Source organism: Vidua chalybeata, chromosome 8, assembly GCF_026979565.1.
Source record: "Vidua chalybeata isolate OUT-0048 chromosome 8, bVidCha1 merged haplotype, whole genome shotgun sequence".
Classification (NCBI taxonomy): Eukaryota; Metazoa; Chordata; class Aves; order Passeriformes; family Viduidae; genus Vidua; species Vidua chalybeata.
This window is the reverse complement of record NC_071537.1, coordinates 21371201-21392700: the sequence shown is the minus strand read 5'-3', so window position 1 is coordinate 21392700 and position 21500 is coordinate 21371201. Positions and strand designations below refer to the sequence as shown.

At 42.1% G+C, this 21500-nt stretch overlaps 1 protein-coding gene across 2 annotated transcripts in view; it reads right to left on the bottom strand.

Annotated features, from left to right (window-relative positions):
* Positions 1–14466: 14466 nt before the first annotated feature.
* The window catches only part of ADK (adenosine kinase), a 271565-nt gene continuing 264531 nt past the window's right edge, over positions 14467–21500 (bottom strand). For both annotated transcript variants that reach the window (XM_053949546.1, XM_053949547.1), the window contains exon 11: positions 14467–15643. In XM_053949546.1, coding sequence (XP_053805521.1) covers positions 15519–15643 — 125 coding nt within the window. In that variant the 3' untranslated portion in view covers positions 14467–15518. The remainder of the gene's footprint in view (positions 15644–21500) is intronic.

Here is a 21500-nt window from a genome sequence, read left to right as displayed (position 1 = left end):
ACACCAAGAAGCTCCAGAATCCTCTGATAAAGGTTTCTTCAGCACAAGTCCAGAAAATTTGCACTCCATACCATGCACATACTTCAAGACAGACAGGTGTCAGCCAGCGACCAAAGTCTGCCTTCTCTTACGAAGAACTGCAGTGCAGCAGAGCAGTCATTGCTAGTTCAGCAAACAGGGAGGCTGTGTGGGATGTGCAGCTCAACTGAGGGGCATCAGAAGGACTCTAAGAGCTGGAGCTGGCAGGTTCCTCAGGCCTCCAGCCTGTGATTCTGCTCTGCCCACTTTGGTCTCCTGGTGCTGGGCACAGCAGCCTGTCACTGATCTAGTACAAGTCTTCATGGACAGCCCTACGGCTGTATTTAAGAAGGCAGGATTATTATTTCCTATGGCTAGACAGAGTTAACCCTCCCAAGAGACAAATATAAGCACTTGTGACAGAGACAGATGAGTCACATCCATTCATGGAAAGAAAAACAATCTTATGATCATGCAACTGAATTGTTTCTAATTAATTAATGATCTATATTTCATACTGCTGAAGCAGAATCTGAGACACACTAGAAAAAATCCTTCATGTGGCCCATCCTAATAGTGGCAAGGGTGTTGAGACACAGATTCCCTTATTAACAAGCTTTTTTGAGCTTGCAACTCATGCCTTAGTTTCATTCTCTTGTTGCTGGGCACACACAGTGAGAGGTTGGTACCAGGTGAGGGAGCAGCAAGGGTCAGTTGCTCCCTGCACCCCAAGAGCTAAAGGGTATCTCAGGACTGGCAGCAAGGGAGCGGGGAAGGGCTAGTTTACCCAAAAGTCAAACTCACCAGGCGAGTCTGTGGTGATGAGGCAGGTCCCAGGTCAGGCCTGGCAGGATCCTTGGGTCCAGCGATCCTTGGCAGGGCCATGCTGATGAGGCAGGGCCAAAGTCAAGGCCAAGCTGCAGAGCTGCTGTGGGCTGGAAAAACAGATCCCATGGCCAGGCACAGGTCTGGCTGCAGCTGAGCTCCTGCTACAGAGCAGGGCTGCGCTGGAATGGGGCTCTGGGGCAGGGCTGCAGTGGTGGGGTTGCTCCAGCTGAGCCTGGTCAGGGCTGTCAATGCTCTCCCAGAGAGATGCATTGTGTCTTCAAGTTTTCTTGGTACCTAAATGTCATGAGGAGTGCCATATATTGGCCTGCCAAATAGAGCAGGACTTTAATGTTACACAAATAATAATCTGATCCTACAAACCCGTGTATATGTCATTGAGATCTTATTACAGCCTGGGTAAGAGGATGCTGGGTGTTTGCACTGATGAGGCTATTTCAGTATGATAAGCTGCACTAAGTGGGCTCAGTTGTGCATCAGTGGAGTGTATTTGCATATTGCACTGCCAGGGAAAAGAAAACCTTACATTTTACAAGAGTTTGCCATGCACAAAAATGCCACTGCAAATATCTGAGTATGTGAACAGTTCCCATGAAGGCAATATTCCATGGAAGGTGCTAGCAAGGGTGAATTAAAGGGTATGTGACATTTCCAGGATTTGGGATATTCAGTGGAAAACTCATCTATATACTTTCAGGACTTTTTACAATATCCATTGCCTTTTGATTTATAACATTTCACATGGAAAAAGACTGGCAAATATTTTCGGCTATAAGAATTCAAATAGTCTTTTGAAAGAACCATTATTAGAACCAGCCTGAACTCCAGCCAAATATTCCTATTCTCTTTCACTTCAGCTTTTGATATATGCTTTCCTGTAGAAAGGAAGCCTGGAAGAAGTTTTTTTCCCTACCAGCTGCTGATTTCCAAGTTTGATGTTTGTTCATTTGGGTTGTTTTTTTTGTGTTTTTTGTAGTTGGCTTTTTTTTTTAGTTTTCGGTTTTTTTTTCTATTTTATAGGTTTTGAAATGGACAGAAGGCAAAATGTATCTTATATTTTCAATTCTATGTTGTATTTTGCATTTTTTGTCTTAGAATTGTCCCATAAGTCTAATGCAATCTTATTCCTAGATTAATACAATTATTTTAAGCCAGGACCTTGAAAAGCTGGCACTACATGTAAAAAATCTAAGAAGACAACTTTCATATTCTAAACCAAATGACTTTATATCTCTATAAAATTGTAGAGACATGCTCATACATGCATATGCACACATATTTTTGGTGCTATGATATATGGTTTTTATATAGGCTATTAAAATAATGTAAAAATCTAAACAAAGCAGCTTACCAGCAAAACGTGCAGTAACAAGTTGAAGATCCCAGCTGTATTCTCTAAGTAAGTTGAGAAGAATCATAACATCAGTAATTTCTCTCTGCTCCTACAGCATTTGTGTTCAATGCTTTATCTACAAAAGTGATTTGGGGGACCAGGGAGAGATCCTAAGGCTCCAAGATTGTTTCTCCAGCCAGATTCAGGCTGGATCTTGTTTGGCTGCAGTGTAAATGCACTTTTCACCGAGTCTGAATGAGAGACTCCCCGCATCCCTCCAAACAGCAGCTCTGACAGAGAGGCAGCAGTGTGCGAGAGGCCTTTAGGCATCTGTGGTGCCCTGGAATTTAAACAGAACCTCTGAGGCAAACCAATAGCCCAGGTCAAGCACTCATCCCTCCCTCGGCCATCCCGGAATGGAGCAAACAGAAGGGACCCTCCTGCGCGCAGCTCAGCGCAGGACGGTGCCCGTGCAGAGCAAAGGGTCAGCTCCACGCACCTCAGGGGCAGGGAATTCCTAAACAACCTCACCCAGGAGCTGAGAGTGCAACAGCAACGAAAATGAAAGTGATTGTATACTGTGTTAATGCATGGATAATTCTTGTAGCAAATAGAATAGATGGTACACAAAACATTGCTTTGGTAAATGATGTAGAAAAACTCTGTCAGATATAGGTGTCAAATATATCCTTTGTAGTTTCACTGAGGTATTTTGCAGCAAAACAATCAAGAAAAATATGCAGATCCCAATTATGGGACAAGAATCTTCTTGTATTGTAGTGCTAGGAATTCTCTGCCAGTTTGCTTTGCAACATTCAGGTTTCTTATACTGTGCTGGGACTGTCTGAGAGATCAGATCCCAAGTAAGACCCCAGTCCAGCAGCCAGGTGTGTTTGTGTAGCCTTGAGGGCACAGGGGCTGCATGGGTGAAGTGGAATCACTTTCCCCACTTAAACTGTGCACGTACAGAAAGAGCTTGGTGTTTAGTTTGGGTTTGTTTTCTTTTTTCTTTTTTTGTTTTCCTATTTTTAGGTTTTTTTTTTTTTTTTTTTTTTTTTTTTTTGTTTTTTTTTTTTTTGGTTTTTTTGGGTTTTTTGCTGTAACAATGCGCTTCATTTCTGGCTGATCAGCTTCTGTGCTTTAATATTGATGACTCTGCAGCTGGACTGCCCAGGTGGTCATCCATCTCACATCGAGCACAAACACAGGGTCCTCTCCATCCCATATCCACCAGAAGGTTCACCAGCAGGTGCTGAGTAGCCTCATGATTTTGTCAGACCCCATAGGTTTGGAAAAATCATTTGCCAGACCACCAGGCAACAAGCAGCAATTATATCTGGCAAGCCTAAATCCAAAAGGGAAAATTATGGAATTTAAAGCCATCAGGGACCATTCCACACCACAAAGCAACATTCTAACTTATTCCATGCTTCAGCAAGGGCAAACAGAGAGATGAGGGCCCTGTGTGAGGGCCCTGACAGCCCTGAGAGCGCGTCCCCTGCAGTGCTGTTTGGCTGTCTGGGCTCAGGGCCAGTTTGCAGCTTGCAGAGCGAGAGCTGCCCCACTTCTTTGCTTGCCTTGGACACAGCCAGGGCTGATACCACTTCCTGTAGCCCCTTTTAAGCTAAGCCCCTTCCATCAGGCCCCATCTGAGTTAAAGCTCCTGCTGTGTTGCATCCATGCCTGTCCCTGCTTTTGGACCCATTCCTCTGGACCTAGACCCTGAGCTGGAGCTGACTTCCAGCCTGGTCTCAGACCTGCCTTTTCACCAGGAACCTGCCTGGTGTTCACAGGGCTGTGCCTGATCCTTGCTCCCCACACTGGCCCTGCCTTGCTTGGCTCACTGGGGAGCTGTGGGACTGTGAGACTCCTGCCCTGCTGGCTGTGTTGGTGTGCTCAGCTTCCAGCTCACCTTTCCTTGCAGAGAGCCAGCTCTTGCTGCTTCCTGACAGGCTGCTCCTCTCAAAATCTCCACAGCTTTTAAAGACTGATGATCTCAGCAAAAATGTTAATCTGTTTTCCTTCACAGAAGAGCAGAAATGGTGGATTTTTCCAGGAATCAAACCTACCACTAATTGATACTGAACCATGGAAGGAGAAAATGAATTGTCTTACATTGTTTCTACTGTCCCGGGGATAAGAACGCTGGTCTGGATACTTTGGGAACTTTTTTTCTTAGACCTCCAGCCTTCCTATACACAAAGTATTGAGGTGTCCTGGAAATAATGCCATGAATTCACAAGCAGAAGAAAAGAACCTGTGAGAGCAGTGGCACTTAGAACTCTTGGAGTCTAGTGGGTCTTTCAGTTTTGTGCCCTTCAGCCCAACATTGCAACTTGTATCACACAAGTGCCATAAAGAATATCACTGCCCCAGAAAGTGGCATGAGACTAAAAAAAAAAAAAAAAAAAAAAAAAAAAAAAAGTTTAAAGTTTAAAAATTGCTCTTTGAACAGTAAGTAAGACAGAGAGGGTCTGGGGAAGCTGTGGTCAGCCCATCAGGATCTTCTTTTCTTCTTCCCCTTCTTTCCTCTCATGCCTTCCTCCCTTTGCCCCTGTTGATTTTGCTGGAGATTCAGCCCCATTCCTGGAAGACATCTATTTGTGCCTACTGCTAAACTCTGCTGCAGCTGCTCAGACCTTTTCCTACCACTGTGTTGTGATGCAGTCATGATTTTGCCAGAAAAGTGGTGTTTGCCTGCCATGAACCCGAAAGAGTTCAACACTGATTAGGAAGGAAGGCTGGCTGGCTGGCAGGCAGCATGACTGACTAAGCCTGGTTTCCTTAGGAACCCAGACTGAAAAAGTGAGAAACTAAGAGCATGTGTGTTCTGGTAGGCAGTGAATAATCCATTAAAACTCTTAATTAAAAATTTAAACATGTGTCTGCTAATTACATCACCCTTCTCCTGCCCTCAAAAAAGCAGCAAATGAGCATGGTTGCACACCTGCCTGTGTATTTATTTCCTTAGGATGCTGCTCACTTGCTCAGCAACACAAATACCAGTTCAGGTAGCATCTGCCATTGTAAAAACATTCTGGGGAAAAGTGATGACAAATATTTTCTTTTTGTTAATGAATGGCCAAACTGTTCACAGAAATCCTGCTCACTGGTGCTGCATGTCCTGAATTTGTTGATGTTTTTCACATATCAATCCTGATGCTATGAGTTCTCATCTCAGGCAGGACTATTTAATGCCAGCAATACACACTTGGCTGAACAGCTACCTGAAGACCTGTAAAAGAGAAAGAGATGGGGTAAATATTTTAAAAAACAGGCTGCAAGGATATGGAAATGAACATGGGCAGTGCCTGTAACCTCAAAACCTGCGGAGAATGGTCTGCCAAGGCTCTGGACCCTCTGGAGCTTCTCAGTCCTGCAGGGATAGTGTGGTGCTCCACATCTGAAGCACACATGGGGTGAGGAGCCTTAGCATGGTACAGGGACAACTCAGATTAACTGTTATCCATGCCAATGGGCACTCCTAGCAAATGAAACCTGCTCCCCCCTCTGTCAGTTACCCTGCAGTGAATCTCCTCTGCTATACGGAGCCTCCTCAGCTGCTCCGAGTTGGCTGGGTTGCAGCCACTTGACATCGGGCCACAGCCTCTGATTTGGGAAGGCTGTTTTATTCACTGCCTAGAGGAGCAGGATCATGTTCAACATTGCTGTTGTTATTTATTACAGTCATGAATTTGGCAGGAATTAGCCAGATTCTGGCAGGTAGCGTATGTCTCTGTACATCAGCATAACTGTGCTGCGCTATAGTGGGTACACTGGGTGAAAAATCAATTCCCTGGTTTTTGGCTCCTGTCAAAACAGGCAGAGGCCAGAGCAGGAGGGCATGTGTGTCCACTGGCACACATATGGACACTCTCACCAGATGCTCACCCGATATGCTCTCCTCAAGACCTGCCTTCATACCATGGTCCTGATGGGGCACAGACTGCTGAACCTCTGAGGAAAGGTCCAGCTGGGATATGGGTTTGTTTCCTTGGGGGTACTGAGAACCCTACTGGTAATTCTCAAGGCCCTCTTTGACTCAACCTAAAAAGGACTCAACAGACAGCAAGAAATTCTGAACTCCTACACCCCGACACTGTGCATCAGTAACAAAGCACTGCCTCAAGACTGAATGACCTTATGAGGTTATCTTTAAAGTGATATTTTAATGCATTCACTGACTGTTTAAAAGCTTCACAGATGATGTCTTGGGATTACGTACTGGAGAAGGCTTCATTATCCTCAGGAGTACAGACAAGGAGACATCTGCTCCACTGCTGAGTTTCCCACATTGAGTTCACATTCATCCAAGATGGCTGGAGTCAGGCAACTCAATTTAGGGGCTGCCAGAATCACTGAATGATTTTTCATTGGAGTGAAGCATCTGCTATTGCAAGGTAAAGATATTAACTGGCCCTTCCTTTTAAAAAACAGGGGGTTGTTAAAATCTGAGGTATATGTAGAGTTTCGGATGCCATAGGGCAAATCTAGGAGCATATGAAATCCCCAAGCAAGGCCATAGGGTTTATTGGCTCTAGTCAGAAATATTGGGGCTGGCAGGATTGGGCTCTCATCACAAGGGAGGGAGCCCAGAGGTGCAATTCAAAATAAAGGCCTGTGTTTACAGGGTTTCAGCTCTCAGTCCTAGGGCTGAAATTCCTGAAAGCTCATCTTTGCTCCTTTTGCCTTTCCCCACCTTGACAGGAGTGTGGTGTGAGTATCTGCATAGTTGACTTGGTAGAACCCTGCTGGACAGCACTGCCCTGCTTCATGGGGTTCAGAGTAGGGGAGCAGGGCTGAGGGAGCAGTTTGCTGAAGCAGGTTTTTGACACAGGCTCATCCACTCTGCTAAATGCCCTCAGGTCACTCTGCTGGGCAACGCTCACTGCTGACCTGGCTGAGCTTTCTGTATTGCTTTTGCCCAGCTGGAAGACCACAGTGGCAGAGCCCTTGAGGACAGCCTGAGGCTCTTCCCTTGTTTGTCCTCTCCAGCCCAGCACAGAGTGTAGCAGTGTGATGGGGGGGAGCCAAGAGACAGGCACAGGGCCTGGGTTTCTGCAGGTCAGCATCACCACCCTGTGTGCTGCAGTGGAGGAGAAGCACCCAAAGCTTACACCAAAACTTGTTCTGAGAGTGGGAGGATGTGTCCACAGCTGCGCTCTCCAGACAAAGCTGAATTATGTTCCAATTGTGTAAAGAATGAGTGTGTTTAATCCATAAAGAGTAACAACCATAAAGTCATTTCATTGAGTAGCAAGATCATCCACCACTTGGGAGTACCCAGAACTATTTACAAAATGCTTTCATACTTCAACAAGGAAGAGGCTGCATGTTTCTGACTATGAGGCAGAAGGCAATCCTATAATAATGCCTCATCTTTACCAATCATTCCAAATTATTCACATGAAATATCCTGCTTTCTCTTTTGGACTGTAATGAAGCTCCTGTTGAACCAATTATTCACTAGCTATTCATGTATTGTCAAAAAGGAAATCACAGAAGCTTTGTCATTAGGAATAAGATTTGATTGGCAAGGCACATGGCTTTGGGGCGGGTTTGCTTATTCCACCTTTTTGCTCTCAAGCCATAGCTTTCAGCTGGCAATTTCCACTGCTATAATCTGATGGAAAGTGATAAAATGCATCAGACTGCAGTACTCAAATGAGAAAACACTCCAGATTAGTAGGAATATAATTATGTTTTTCATGACATTGATTTTTTATTTTCTAACTGATAAAAGTAAACAACTGAGGGGAGGGGGGGAGTGCCAAAAACCAACATTTAGACTTTAGTGGGATAATTAACTCAGCAATTAAACATATTTTGTATGCAGCATTTGTCCTCCGGAGCACACAGCATATGTGACGTTTGTCCTTCATTCAAATTCTTGCTTCTTGCAATCTTTTTATTTCAGCAGGAGTGGCAGCCGGTGGGAGTCCTGCACGAAGGCCCTTTCCACAGCACTTTCCTTTTAAAGTTGAGTATTCACAGCTAGGATTTGGAAGGAAAGGGGCAGCCAAACAGAATTGTGAAATGAGCAGAATTGAGAGGCAAGAGGTCCGTGCAACAGGCATTTGTGTCTGTTTTCTTTTTGCCAGTGATGTTTGGAGGGGAAGTAACCCAAATCCCTTGTGATCCTTTCTGCCCTGTGTGCTACCCAACAGCTGCACAACTCTTCTGTGACTGGGGCTGCAAGGGCAAATGCCCTGTGCTCTGCTCCCACTCGATACCACAGCATTGACATGGGCAGGTTATATCCATGGAAAATTAAAGAACAAGAATTAAAGCAAATTAAATCAAAGAGGCCAGTCCCAGGGCTCCCTGCTGATGTAACAGAGTTGATTTCTTACTGCTGTGTGAAATATAGGAAGAGACATAAGAAACAATGGGTTGTTAGAAATCTCACTGGCCTTTTTAGCAGAGGCTAGTTCTTCTGTCCTCAGTTCACCAAAGAGTGAGTGAGTCTTCAGGGAAGCTGATTTTCTCAGATTTTCTCTCCTGTGATACAGAAGAGATGTCTTCCCCACTGCCCCATCTTTATCTCTTTTAGAAAAAGGAGGTCATTAGGAAAACTTTCCTCATCTAGAATAAATAAAACATACTCCTTATGACTTTGTAGGTAGGATGAAGAGGGACAAGCAAACACTGTGTCAGGAAGAGGTGAACAGATCTGTCATGCTCAGGATGACACAGTACTTCTGTATGTCAACACAAACTGCAGAGCTGTAGCTGTTAGTGTGCAAGTTAATACCCAAGCACACCACAATTATCTTTTTTCTTTGAAACAACAATATGCAAAGCTTTCTTCAGGGCAGAACTCTGAGCCTCAGGGAAACCTAAATAACTCTCTATTCCATGAGACTCCCATGGCCCAATTTAAGCTGCTGCTGCTGCTGCAGGGTAGAAGGGCTAACTTCTGAGCTCGCATAAATTTCTATAGTAAACACACTATGACAAGTCATTCTAAATTAATTTCTTCCTTTCCCAAGCTGAATTTGCTGGGTTATGTGCTAAAATCTTGTTTCTTGCTTTGTCCTGAAACATTGTGGTGCATAATAAACATGAAGTCTTAAAAGGCTGTTTTACTGCTAATTCCAGGCAATGGAATATATTACATACATACATGTTACATGCAAAACACTCGGTATCTGAAGCACAGCCTTCCCCAAATCCAGAGTGTTCATCTTGTGAAATCTGTCACCATTTAGGGAATGCAAAAGTTGCACTGACAAATGCTTTTTAGTATCAGACATAAAATGTGCTTGTTATTGTACTGACCTTGGGAGACAAATAGGGAAGCTTTGTCCTTACCCTGCAAGACAGCCACAGCAGCTGGCTATGCTTTAGGACAGGCCAGACTAAAATAGGTCTGTCCATGTGAGAAGCTGATAGAAGAAGCCTGGAATTTCTGCAAGTTATTTGAGTGCCATTAATGGACCCCAAAATAAGTAATATCTCTGAAAATGAATCCCAAAGTTAGATCAATGATTTAATTTATAATTTACTGATCCACAGATTGACAACAATCTAATTTTTTGAAAACAGCTATTGTGATTGGTAACTTCCTCACCTCTTAAAAAACCCCAAACCTACTCTTTTTATAAAGCTAACTGAGGCAGGAGGTGTGTTTGAACTCTGCCTTGTCCTCTGGAGGGACACCATGTAGCCAGAGCAGCATAGCCTTCTAATCACAGACATTTGGTAATTATCACCACAGAGGAACAGCCAGCAAATATAGAGGCGATGAGGGAATGTAACTATTCCCAGGGACCCAAAAACTAGGTATGTTCCAAGTAGAGCAATTTTAAAGTACAGTGAAGTCTTACTTGTAGCACGGATAAGAAAAATAATAGGTAGAATGAGAGATGATTTTCAAGCTGAACTTTTCTTGAAATATTCTCTCATATGCTGTTATTATTCCACAGTAATGCTTCTTTTAGGGCAATATTTTACACCAGTGTTACCATCTCCATGGCACCACAGACAGGGAGGCTTTCTAAGCACACAATTTCTCTCACACTCAGTTTAGGAGCTCTTCCATTTTTTACACATTTACACTGCACCACTGACTTGAGATATTTGATCCAGAATAATGATAATGTTTGCTTTTCTTCATTACAGCCCTTACTCATCCTCCTTTACAAATGTCACTTGGGAGTGCCAGGGCCTTGGGAGGCAGAAAGCCCAGCCAAAACTTGCCTGTGAGTACCTGGCAAAGTGAGGACCTGAAGATAGATGCACTCAATCCTTCTCTCACTTGAGAGGCAGCTCAGGTCCACATGACTCTAAACTTTGGAGATGATCTGCCTGCTAAGCTACAGCACGTTTATGATTTGTGGGTTTTGAGTTTGACTTGGCTTCATTTTTTAACTTTTGCATTTGGCAGCTGACAGCTATTAACTGTCACACTCCAATAACCAGGGGGTAGTTAGAACAGCATTAAATATTTGCACTGTGCAGCAAGGCTATACTTCATCTCAGCACACATGAATCCCGTGCTCTTTTCACACTGGAAGAAAACCCACCTTATTGCTATTCAAATCTATCTGTCTCTCTTCCCATACTGCCATTACACATGCAAGGCTCGTCAGTGTCACTGACACAAAAAACCCCTCATGCTTTATGCCAACACAGTGACACCTGAAAAAAACCCCAGACACAAAAGAATTACTGTTTTTTAAGAATTTTACTTATTTGGTCTTAAATTTCTAATAAGGTCACTAATTCCATGTCTTCATAAAAGTATTTCTCCTGCCCTGCAAGGCTGCATGTTTTCTTTTACAGGAGCAACTTATAGATAATTCTGTATAAAAAGTGGATTTTGGTAACTGAGGTTTGTCCATTTTGTATGTCCCTGGTAAATGATAAAGCTTTGTTTTGAAGACAATTTTTCCCCTCCTCATCTAAACTGCCATTTTGAGTCTAATCTTTTAGAAAATATCCTACATGGGCACTCCTTGTGGAGTGCTTTTAAAAAAGCAAAATTTATTTTGGCCTCTGCAGGAAGCATTTAAAGCACATAATGAATAATGTTTGACACAGGAGTCAGTTAGCAGTCATTTTAGATTAATAACACTGCCCAGAAAAAACCTTGCAGGGGATTAGACCAAGGGAAAGATGCTTAGGCAATAACCTCTGAGCCAGCTGGTTGCTGAACTATTTACAATAGACATAACTATCTCTGAAGGTCTTAAGTGTGAGAATTATCTCTGGGAAGAGAACAATGAGTTAGTGAGATATAAAACAATAGTCTCATGCTCTAACACAAGCAGTTAGCACTGCACATGTTCTCTTCTCAGTTAATCTGCAAGACTTTCAGACAGTAGCAGTTGGTGCCCAAATTAAGACTTCCTCTTTTCCTTTGATCTTATGTAAAAACTAATGAATTGTATAATCTCCAACACCTCTGAAATCCTGCTGGTTACAGGGAAACTCTCCCTACCTTTCCCATGCCTGTCTCAATTCGCTAAATGGGAGCTATATTTAACAGCAGGCCAATCACATGATCACTGAAAAGGAACAGCACAAGGATCTGTAATCCTAATGCTCTGGAGCTGTGATTGCTATAAATCCTTTGCAGAATGATTTCCTTTAAATCCCAAACATGTCATCACACTTTTAATTAACATTTCTTTATGAAAACTGTGGATAAGACCCTTTAAATTAAAGATTGTTCCCAGACTTGTCATCTTAAAATGGTGTGCATTCCTATTGTCATTTTCATGTAGCATATTTTATTTCACTTTCATATAAGTAAAGCTTTTTACTTGCCCTTTCCCTTCCTTTGCCTCTCCTATCTTAACCCTCACACAAGCAGTAAACAGCTAGCACTATTTTTCAAGGGTAAACAAATAGCCCTACGTTAGTTCACACACAAAACAGAGCATTCAAATATTCAAAAAACCAGCAATGAGCACAGGCAGAGATGTGGCTGATACTGCTCTACTTGAATTATTCTCACCACTTTCACTTCTCAAGTTTACCATCTATTTAAGCTTATCATCTTTAGATATAGAGATTGAGAAAGTGATTTGCCCAAAGTTACACAGGGGTTCACCTGCAGAAACAGAAGCACAGCCTTTATTTCCTGATTCCCAGCCCATCATTCTGTTCAGATATTTAGCACGTGGCTTTTGGAATACTGGGCCTCTTTCCTTGCCTGTTAATCTGAGCAGCATTGCTCATTAATACCCACTTGGTATTAAAACAAGCCTAAAATGCTCAGTGCTGGGCTCAGGAAATGCAGTTCTATTTCCAGCAAAAGGGAAGTTTTATACAAGTGAGGAATGCTTCGGCTGTTGGCTAGTGGGAAGTGGATTTCCAATATTTGTTTTCCTGACAGTAACCCAGGTAAAATGCTGTCTTTCAATAATGGCTCAAGTTCAGTGACAGAGTCACTTCTGTTATCCCATCTGGGATTTAAGAAGTGGCACACATCAATGGCAGACAACTCTTTCAATTATGTTTTTCAGAAAGCCCAGTATTCTAACACACCTCTGTGTGGAATAAGCTGGAAGACAGAGGGAGACTATTTGTGAGAGAGAATATCAAGGGTGACAACATTATCCATTATATAGATAACCCCCCCTTCAGCAGTAAGAAGCAGGAAAGGAATATACAGATCCTGCAAAAATTCCAGAATGAAATCATCAGGCAATCTGACAGCACAACCTGAAATTATTTAGCATGATTTAGGAATATGTTTCTAAGTACCTATATAGCATCCAAAAATATCCATTGACAGATATTAGAGAAATAATGAATGGCTAAATAGAGCAGGTCAGACTCTGATGCCCTTCTATGAATTGGGTAGTAGTTTATTCCTCAGCTGCTCCCACTGGCTTCAAATTATGCTTTGTAGCTGACACTCAAAGCCAAATGTCAGGAGCCCAAGCTCATTGAACAGATCAGTGGAAAAGCTCAGAACAGAACCTCTGACTTGACTCTCTTACATCCTGAACTGAAAACAAGGAATAGAGGAACGTGGGAGGGAAGGCAGGCAGGCAGGCAGGCAGGCAGGAAGGCAGGAAAGAGGAAGGAGAAAGTCTCCACAATGTTATGTCGACTTGCCTTTACATATCCTCCTTTCCTTCTCAGTATACAAGTGTCTTGTTGTTCAATTGGTAAGATAAACAATGTTTACATATTTATATTCATTTTAAATCAGCCATAATTATTAGGCCAGGACATTGGTAAAGTTGTTTCAAAAGGAATGGAGAGTGTCATGGGTGTAGAGCAAGAAGAACAGCAAATTTAACCACCAAACCATTGGGGTTTTCCTTACTGACAGGCAAGTTCATGCAGTAAGAGTGGTGTGGCATATGTAACCATATATTAAAAGCAGGGACTGCAACAGATCCATCTTCATCCTGTCAGTTTTTCTTGATTAAAACATATCACATGGATATATCAAGTTAAGAAATTAGAAATTAACTTTGAGATGTAAAAAAAAATCACATTCTTCTGATTAGCCCATAAAGCCTGAAGACCATGCACATTGCAGACTCTTAGTTTTGTTTGCCATTCTATTTTCACTCCAACCTATTAATTTCTCTTCCTCTCACCTATGCTAGAACATGAGAAATGTACAGCCTAAAGCTCTTTTAAGAGCAGCCCTATGATGAAACCAGAGCAGTCTTACTTGCACAGAGCTGTACCCATTGCAGAGAGACAAGGCCTGTACGTGGAGCCTTTCTCAGGCAGCCAGTGGGAGCCAGAGGCCCTGCAGAAGGGAGGGACTCACCAAGCTGTGCCCATGCTTGCGGCGCTGCAGTTCCACGCAGCCGGGAGCATTTGCAGAGTCGCTGGTTGATGCACTTGCAGGAATGCCACGCCAGGTGATCTCCAAGATGACAGAGCCTGTTGTCCAATGTGTCAGACTGGACAGTGACCAACAAGGGAATTGGGATCTCAGCCTTGATTCCTCCCCTTGCTCTTTGCAATAGATAAACTGCAATAACAGCATTCAATCTCTGTGTGTCCTTTGTTCCACCCTGGGCAGTAAAGTGTGAACCCTGCACTGACTTACCATTCTTTGGTGAACCCTAGCCTTTAATTTTTCATCTCTTCTGTGGTACAAACACCAATTTGATGTTCCTTCTCTTCCTTACTGCTGAGATCACCCTTCAACACCCACCTGGACACTGAAAGTCATGTATAAAACATTCAGATTTAGCATGCTCTGTAGGTTAAGCACCCCTGTCTTGCTCCCATTTCAGCAGGATACACAGAAAAACGACAGACAAATACCAAAACAAAACCAGGAGTTACTGTATGACAATTTTTTATTTATCAGTATCAAATTACATAGCAAAGTAATGAATGCAGTGTCAGATCACCTTTTTGAATACTGTAAATACAAACAAAATCCACCATATTGCTTAATTACCCAAAGTAAATTAAAAGTTTAAAAATGTGCGTTTCAGAGATTCCATTTGGCATATCCTGTCAATATATCCTGCATAAATATTTCTGTACCTCATTTTCACTATGTGTACCTTAATGCAGCCTCTAGAAAACACACATGGAGGAGATAGGACCTATCTGTATGTTTATTTTCATCACCAGCTCATGCATCTGCCCTGAAATCACTGAAAGTACCTATCTGCTAGCTCACCTGACAGATAAAAGTGACTGTACCTACAGACCTAGAGATGTACTGAGAGATAAAAGTGGCCAGACTCAAAGTTACTGCCATCAGTGCAAGATGGCTGAATGTAAAGTATCACAACTGTGGATCAGGTCTTTAAATTACTGACAAAACAGTGATGTACTTTCATGGAAGCGGGACTATCTGATGGCCAGATCTTGTACTCTCCAATAGGTATGGAAATTCTTGGGACATTTACACCACTCTTTACACAGGCCTGACTCTACTAGATAGATAGAATAACTCCCTGTTCATAAGGGTAAGTTATGAATAAAGTCAGGTCTGTTGATTTCATGTAAGTTGAATAGGATTTGGCCACAGCTGGATACAAACTAGACAATTCAACAGAAGTATTTTAATGGTGTTAATCAGCAGTGTCATTTAAATGGGATTTCCTTGGAAACTGTGTAAATAGAACACTTTTTCCTGATGGATGAGATAATAAGCTTCACTTAGCACTGTTCCCAAAAGTTAAGACTACTGAGATGTGGTAGATGTATGAAATGGAAAACACCATAGAAATATATCTTTTGTTTAGAATACAATGAACAGAAGTACAGAAGCGTTGATGCAGGTACTGGAAAGGTAAGGAAGGGGAAGGAGGAAAAATTTAGGCAGCAATCCCATGGCAACACAGAAGTTACTCTTGATCCCTCCAATTCACCACTATCAGTGGAAGTCAGGCTTCTCTGGGAAGGTGCAACCTGAACGTTTGATAATTACGCTGGCTGCGTAATGTCCAGCCCGGATGCACTCAGTCACCGGCCGGTCATAGACGAGCTGGGACAGAAAGCCTATGGGACATAGTGGGAGAGAAAGAGAAGGAAGAAAATGGTCAGATTAGTTTTTTTGAATGCATCAGTTTGTTACAGTGCAAAACACTGAACTACTGGGCTGCCTGTATGCACCCCTGCAGCCTGGCCAGTTTAAATTGAGAATCGCTCTTGAGTGAACTGCAGGGCTGGAGTGGTGCTGCTGCTATTTCTTTGTAAAGTCTCCATTTGGTAGCTTCCAGTAAATTAAAGATTATCAAGACTGATCGTTATTTGTGTTCTCAAAATGATTTAAACTGAATTCCTGCTCTCTTCTTTATAGAGATAACCCCTGATTCCTCAAAGAACATTTTAAAAACAAAGAAGTTTTCCCTGCTGAATAGAGTTCCTTCTGCTCTTACTGGCTACAGCTACTGGCTACAGCTACAGCCTCAACACAACTGTGTGCAAGCTTTTCTCCAAAACAGAGAAAGACACGTAATAGAGAAATGTTATATTCAGAGTTACAGGTGCTCACAGTGCAAAGAAGGTGAAAAATTTTTACCTGATGAGGAAAGTTAGATGACATCTCTTGCCTTTGATAATGGGACATTTAATCTAAAACTTCAGCAACAGTAGGTACCCCTGAGCATGTTCAGATACCTCCCTGAACAGCAAACTGTGCAGAGAACCAGGTGCCTCAGAATCGGGGCACGTGGTTCACGGCTTCAGCTGCCACAGCCTGGCATGCACAGCTTGGAAATTCAGGAATCACCAGGAGCTGAGTACTTTGAAAACCTGAGCACCTCCTGAATGAACAGAGGTAGGCAGTCATAAAAAGGTACTTGGAGAAGTTTAGTACAAGCAGCATCAAAAATTTTATGGATTGAGTCCCTCATTTCTGAAGCATTTTGTCTTGGCTGAAGCTATTGTGATCAAAAGCATGACAGAACTTATGGCAGAGGTGAAATATGTATTTTAAATTTGGAAGAGGTTTTCAAGATGTGAGAAGTAAACTTAGTATCTTATAATTTAAAACTTCACTCTGTCATTCTAGAGGTAATATTTTATTCACTTTTATCTTGTTTTTAATATGTTTCAGATGTATCTCTCTCTTCCTCGTCCAATCACAGAAGGAAAGTGAGACTTACCCAAGAAAATCAGAATTCTAGCAAGCTGAAAGATGTTCTTTTTAAAGATTTCATCCACCATTTCAAGTTTCTGTCACGCTCAGGCTTTGTGCCTTGACAGTACAAATGTAGTCTTGAAACCATGTCGCTGCTAAGTACTGTGTAAAACTCATAAGTACCAACTTCTGACATATTACAAATTTTGATTCTAAGCTGATATGTTTTGCTGGCTTGCTTTCATATTCACTTTCTCTGTTCATCTGGGTTTCTATTGGGAAAAAGTTGCACATTGTATTGTGATACTGTCATTTAACCTGTGCTCGGTTTCTAAATATTTCCTTTTGTGATACACTACAGCATAATTTTAGAAGATAATAAAAATATTTCATCCTATGCAATGATGTCTGCTCTTTGGGGATTAAGTATCATGTAAAACAAGAAAAATAAGGTTACATTAATGAAGGATAATACTGGTGAGCAAAAGACCAGTTTTCATCAATTACCAATATCTACCTTGGCTTCTTGGTCATGACTGATAGTGAAAAGAAGCCTAATTGAAATACAATTTTCTCTAAACTGCACCAAATTGGAGAAGAGTTTGAAACCACAAAATCTATAAATCAAACACTTTTCACTGCAATAGGGAGGCCATAGAGAGTAAGCAGATTAGTTAAAAAATGAGAAAACTCATATGTTTCTGACATCAATACTTTTCTAGAGAACTACATATTGGCTGGAATTTCACAGATATTGACTGACACTAGCTGGGAAAAAATGACTCCTTCACCAACAAAAGGTAAGTCCATAAGCACAAGCGAAGAAGACAGGAGTTATCAGTATACAAAGATAAGAATCTGAAACAGGAAGAAATTGTGCTGTGAGTGCTATCACTGATGGCAGTCAGGGATGACAGACAACACAACTGTGGCAGGATGGTCCAGCTGCAATAGTTGGGTAACAGTTGAGAAATTCAAACAGCATGCCTGGCAGAAATCAGATCGTTTCTGAATAACAAGATGAAAATGGTCTGCTCTCCATTAAATTAACATGCATTCTTAGGAGAAACTTTCTTGGATATGTGGAGGGTGTCAATCATTAAATTTAAACTGCCTGGGAGGCAGGAGCTTGCCAGTGTGCTTCTGGGTGGTTAAAACTTGAGAGCAAGTTGTAACCATATGTAAAATGAGGCTGTTAAGACAGTCCATTTCTGACTCAGTAAGTATGAAGATGCACTGGGCAGGTCTCCAAAGGCAAACATGGGGCTAGGTTTTGTGCAGAGCATGAATTCCGAGAGAGGTTTATACAAGAAAGAACAACTATCTTTTACATTTATGATCAAGGCATCAAACATACATGGAGATGAGAAAATCCACAGAGCAAAGGACCATAAAACATGAATTACTTTTCAATACCAACTAGACTGACACTGTCATCACCTCCCAGGCTCATTGTAGTTTCAAGTTAGTATGAGTCTTTTGTCTTCAGTGAAGCTACTTCTTATTTATTCTGATCTAAGTGAAAGCAGAGTCAGGTGAAAAAACATCTTGTTCTAATTGGGGATAGAAATGAGAAATCTCTGTGATTTAAGAGTGTTGCAGAAACGACATTAAGTACAGCTGTCATATATGACATATGTAGAAACTGCAGTGGGGAGTTTGCCCTCAAACCATTCTCTTGTCTGCTGAATTTCTCTTAAAAGGTATGTTTTTCATAGATGAAATGGAAATAGCAGTATCTGACACAATATCGCATCGAATGACAATACAAACACACATATCACAAACAGAACTACATCACATAGTAAGACTAGGCAGTTGGCAAAGCAGACCCCGAGGGAACACCAGAAAGCAGGGTTGTTTGAGCAGAGAAGCAAAGAGCTCTATCAGGTTGGCTGCCTTAGCTGCAGAATGTTCTTTTTAGTTAATGCAGTAAAAAGCAACATGGTCAGAATATAATTCAGAGTTTGCCTCCCCCAGTGTATAAGGCACGGTGATGCAAACCCCATGAGTCATACTCTCAAGGCATCGATTCAGATCTGAGTTCCAGCTGAAGAAGTTACTCCCCCATCTGTTTTTCACCATGCTGCTTTGCTGCTGGTATAACCTGATACCCTGTCAAAACGAGCCAGATCAGTTTAAACAGTAGCTGTTGAGCAGGGGATCTTTGCTAATGCAGCTGATTGAAACTCAAGTGGGTTAGTGAGCACTCAAACAGCCTGACCAGCGAGCAGGGTGGTGGAGGGAAGATGAGAAGCAGTTGAAGGCTGTAATCTCTTAAGGTACCATGATTGGAAATGCAAGAAGATAAGTGAACATGGCTTCACACTCTTACTTCACACTCCTCCTACAACTTCAGAGACCAAAAGGGCAGGATTGAACTCTGATCCTGTATCACAGGCCTGGGATCACAGACCTAGATCATCCCAGCACACAGTAACCTAGCTCAGCATCTACTTCATTTCTTTATGGTCTGAACTGGTCTCTGGCTATCACTGGAATGGGGTGCAGAAAGCAGCAGTAAACTGGCTACACCAGAGCGCCTCACTTCAAGTATTTTACCAAAACAACTTCAGGCAATTCTGTTTACCATGTTCTAACTGCAGCTGTTGTGCAGTAGCATTTCTGCACTACTGGAGCTGTGGATGGTGCTGCAAGCATTGTGCACCACTCTCATCACACTAGCTCGAGGCTTTCCCATCTGTCTCCTGCCCCGTTATCCAACATGCCAACCTTTTGTGGAGGAAGGGAAAATGCAGTTGCAGGATGTCTAGCAAGCCACCTTGATGTAATGAGCCATCTTGGTAAGCTTTCAGAGTAGACTGGGATGCCTTTTGCCCTTCACAGGCATGGATAGCCAAGGAACCACCTTGAACCCACTAATGGTGAGAACTTCTTTGGAACTGGGTCCAAGTCATCCCAGTTATCTTCCTAGGAAAAAGACATCTTTGCTTCAAAGGTTGCTTTAAACCTTGGATTGGTACAAAATGTATTTACATTCTCTGATGATAGAAGTGATTGTAACACACCAGTAGCTATTTTTGGGCCTTTATTATTTCTTTTCTGCTCAGGAGAAAAAAAAGCAACTCTGGAATCACTTTGCTCTGAAAAGTGTGCCTGAAATAATTGAGTTAATCTTTATTACCTCCAGCTTCCTTACTATATATTCTCAAAGACAACATTTGTAATTGTTAGGTCTGCAAACAGAATGAGGGATGGAAAAGTGAAGTTGCTTTGTTCCTTTTTGTGCTGTCCACCAAATGGAAAGTCCTGTAAGCCAAGTGCCAGAAGTGGTGCCAGACCCAAACCGAGGCTCTCACTGAGACCAGCTCAAATCTCTTTGGGGATGTCAGTGTAAGTTTGAACAGGCACATCAAGACAGTCCACTGACTGACACAAAAAGTGTTGTATTCACTTTGTTACTCCTTAGAGTTGAATAGAACTTAAACATCATTAAAGGAGAGCCAAGTTGATTTTCTAGCAAAACATATTTCAGAGGCAATTTCACTGAAATCAGTGATTTCTTTGGAAGTTTTCTTTCCAGATTATTCGTGGAAATTCTGAATGAACACTTAGAACTAGTGCAGTTGGGCAGGAATGTGGGAGTTCAATAGTGGAGATTTAAAACAGTTCTGGCCTGCTCCAGTAATGGTTTAACAACACTTAAAAACAGCTCATATTGAAGCCAAATGTTTCATTTCAAATTGTACACTTGACAATTAATTTTAATGACTGTTAATTACTAATGCTGGCTGAAAATCCATTTATAGCCTCCGACACCCAGCTCCCCCACTACTTGTCTTTCTGCAGTTTCTCTCACACTTCCAACCTTTATAAAATGCCCACGGCAAAATTAATTTTTTTTTTAATGCAAGAGAAAAAAGCTGAAAAAATCCAATTATCAAATGCATCAATTATAAACAACTACAGGCTGACCCAGAGTCAGAGCCCCTCAAAACATTTTTGCTATGTGATGTTCCCAGACAATTCTGCTTCCAGATGAACACTGAAGTATACAACCTATGCTAGCCAGGCCATTCACCATCAAAATTGTCCCAGGCACAAAAAGGATCCCGACCAGCTTAGCTGACTCCTCTTCTTTGTATTTAAAATTTCTACAGCCTAATTTGTGAACTGCACTTTTAAAAATGGTGTTATTCCACCATGGGGACAGTTGCAAGCACCTTTTCACACTCTTGTTCATATACAGAATTTATCACAGTTGCTGGGACACTCATCTATTTTTATGTGATCCCACTAGATTTCCAGGCCAGGAGTGTGGGAAGATGCAGTTTTCAAGAAACATTACCCAGTCAATGCCTTGTAGCTGATAAGACTGGGCCTTTTTTTGAGGTCTTTTAGCACTGTTGGAGTGGGGTAATGCTGTAGCATGAGCCTGGTCAGTAGTAATCAGGTGGTTGGCAATGCTGCTGCCAAGAGCCAACCAGCCACCCTAGATTTTGTAAAAGATGTTGCCATCAGTCGATTCTACAATACAGTCACTGAATGACCGTACGTCAACATGCTGAGGTTTCTCCTTTTTTAATTTAGTGGCAGATGGTGGATATTACAGCCAAGAACTGTGGTAAGCCAGAGGCCCTGCCCATTGCTATCAAACCAAATGTTGGCTATTCTAAATGGAAACGTTTTTGATTAAGGGTGGGATTTGGCTTCTGTTTTCATGTCTTTTGGCACTGTGGTCTGACACATCAGACTTACAGTATATAAGACAAATTAAATGTAAGCATCTTCAAACACTCTGTATTTCTTTCA